Source organism: Pyxicephalus adspersus, chromosome 7 (genome assembly GCF_032062135.1).
Source record: "Pyxicephalus adspersus chromosome 7, UCB_Pads_2.0, whole genome shotgun sequence".
In the NCBI taxonomy this organism is placed as follows: Eukaryota; Metazoa; Chordata; class Amphibia; order Anura; family Pyxicephalidae; genus Pyxicephalus; species Pyxicephalus adspersus.
In genome coordinates, this window is record NC_092864.1 from 8675826 (window position 1) to 8678835 (window position 3010).

A 3010-nucleotide genomic window follows, 5' to 3' on the forward strand; every position below is an offset into this window, starting at 1 on the left:
CCAGCAGGACGCCGGGGGACAGCGAAGGAACAAGCTAGGTTAGGTTAAAGCGACCCAGAGTGTGACTCAGGATTTCCGCTATTTGCAGGTAAAGTCCACCTCGAGTCACACTTGGTATTACTGCTTGGGGGGTTAAAGATAAAGAATAGCCACAGTCTGTAACAGAAAAGTGTACTCACTTTAAAAGTGTGGATTGAATGTTTCAAATAAGTGTTGAAACGCAACTGAAAACATTGCAATTGTAAGCAACGCTACTGATATTTGGTAGCACAAGACATGGAAGACAAGCTGAGGCTGTTTTGTATTTGCTAAGAAACTCAATGCATTTTGATACAAGATACTAATTTCAAATGTTTAATGCTTTGGTAATCTATTTTATAGATCTCTCTGAAGCACAACATACATTTTGTTGAAGAATAGTATAGCAACGTCCCATGGAAAGGAATACATCTGTGCTAGCATTCCACATTTTGCCATTTTTCATGAAAGCCGACAATAAACTTTACATATTCAACATTGTCTTCTTTTTATCAATCTATTTATTTGGAATTCTGGTAAACGTCATTATTATTACTGTAATATGTTTGGACTTCCATCTGCACACCCCGATGTATCTATTTCTCTGTAACTTGTCCATTATTGATATGTGTTACCTAACTATTATTGTTCCAAAACTCATTTACATCTTACTCTCTCAGAACAACACCATTTCCTTCACACAATGCTTTATCCAGATGTATTTTGTCTTTCTAGCAGGCATTACTGAGATTATGATAATATTTATAATGGCGTATGATCGATATGTTGCGATTTGTCACCCTTTAGATTATCACCGTATACTTAACAAGAATATCTGCATGATACTAATTATAGTTACCTGGGTCAGTGGGTGTTTAAATTCATTTTTATTTACCAGTTCCATTTTAAAAATGCTCTTTTGTTCTTCTTTTACCATTCACCAATTCTTCTGTGATGTTAAAGCTCTGATCAATATTTCCTGTGGGGGGACTGAAATGTTTTATGGAGTTATGTATTCAGATAGTTTTGTATTTGGAGTTGTTCCATTTGTGTGCAATTTGATGTCCTATGTAAAGATAATCAGGATAATACTACGTATTAAATCTAAGGATGGCAGAAGAAAAGCCTTCTCCACTTGCTCATCCCACCTCACCATCCTGGTCATCTACTTTGGATCCGGTGCAGCTGTATATATGATGCCACCATCTGACCACTATGACATACTGGAACAGATCTTAACAGTGTTTTATGCCACAGTGGTGCCCATTTTGAACCCTCTCATATACAGTCTACGAAATAAAGATGTAATGAATTCTTTGTGGAAATTGTTGTCATAATACTAACAAGACATTGTTTACTCCAAGCCCTGTTATGTGTTATATATATATAAACCGTATTTTTTGCAGTATAAGACGCACTTTTTCTTCCCCAAAACTTATATATATATATATATATATATATTCCCTTAAAATACAACACCCACCAAATATAAGGAAAAAAAAGGTAATAGCACATGTTTACCTTTAAACTACAATTTGATTTTTTCACTTCTAATACACTTCTAAAATTGCAAGTGTCATGTTTGCTAATATTTTCCCAAATGTCAAAAACTTACCATAAAACCCTATTGAAGCCTATAGAATATTTATTCTGGTAAATTTTCACTGTTAACAAAGATTACAGTCAAGCTTTTGTCTGAAAAAGGCAGGAACTTGTGACTGCGAAAAGGGATGCAGAAAAATAATAAATGAAATGATAATAACATACCCATCAAGTGTATCACTCCTTAACTTTTGTGGGGAGTTTAAGGCACACATTGCATCAATATCTATTGTTGTTTTGTTTGCATTTGTTTTAATAATGATAAGAAATTATATGTTTTTAGATATGAACACATTTTACTATCTGGCCCAATTTACTAAAACTCTCACATGACATGTTATGTAGTGGTGCACCATTGTGTGTAATGAAAAGATTGTGTGTACATTTCTGAATATAGTGCATAGCTCAGAGCTAAGTCTATGTTTGTGTGTAATGTACAGATTGGGCCTGATTAATTAAAGCCCTCCAAAACTGGAGAAAATAGACTATCATAAAAGAACTGGTGATCCAGCAAACATTGAATGGATGAAAAAAATGCAAAAAAAACCCTGTTCTCACTTTGGGTGCATGCACCCAACTGAAATTGCACAACAATGATTTTACTTTCAATAATTCTCACCGGTTTTTACTTTGTCTTGAAATCTGATAAATCTATTATAGGTTTGCTGGATAACCTTGGTTCATCCATGATGGTCTAACTTTTCCAGCCTTGTAGAACATTAAAGTAGTAAATCAGACCCGTTGTGTGTCTCAAACTCCTTAATTGGTTTAAGTTTTAAAACGATTCTGTCTCTATTCCTAATACTAAAAATTAGAGAGTATTGTTTGAAAGACAGTAGCCACAAATATTGTACATTGGTTGGACCGTATGTAAAGCTGTAATGTAAACAATGATGGTGGCAGATTGGCCATTGTGTTTGGTGATCTAATAGGGTGGTCATCCAATGAAAAACTGTGGTCCTTGTGCAGGCATAAAAGAATCCTTTCACCACTAATAGTCTGTGACAGATGGAAAGATGACCTTTGTCCTAGCCTTTCTTGGTGGTTCTTCTGTGACATTCAGTTTAGGTAAAAATTGTGCAGGTTCTACGTACAAACCCTTGCAGCCCTGAACCCAAAGCTCATCTCCCATTTGTTGAGAGAGGATTTCAGTTTAGTCCCCCGTCCTTACCATCAAGACCATGAGATCCCTTACCAAGTACACCAGTAGCTATGCAGTTTATTGGTCAAAAGGCAACCATAAAGTGCTGAAGCTTATACGCCGGGGGGACAGAATTTTGTGAGACAATAGAAAAACCCTGCTTTCCACCCTTTGCCAGGAAAAGATCCCACAGAAGCTTTGTTAGGTGTAGTGCATAGGCTTTCAAATTAACCTAAAAATCTAAGATGT

The 3010-nt window shown here is 35.7% G+C and overlaps 1 protein-coding gene across 1 annotated transcript; it reads left to right on the forward strand.

Annotated features, from left to right (window-relative positions):
- Nucleotides 1–434: 434 nt before the first annotated feature.
- On the forward strand, nucleotides 435–1355 carry LOC140334645 (olfactory receptor 8D1-like). Its single transcript, XM_072416884.1, has one exon. The coding sequence runs from the start codon at nucleotides 435–437 to the stop codon at nucleotides 1353–1355; it is 921 nt and encodes a 306-aa protein (XP_072272985.1).
- The last annotated feature ends 1655 nt before the right edge of the window (nucleotides 1356–3010 follow it).

Excerpts from the sequence above, each read along its gene's own strand:
- LOC140334645 (XM_072416884.1), top strand. The coding sequence starts at position 435 with ATGGAAAGGAATACATCTGTGCTAGCATTCCACATTTTGCCATTTTTC.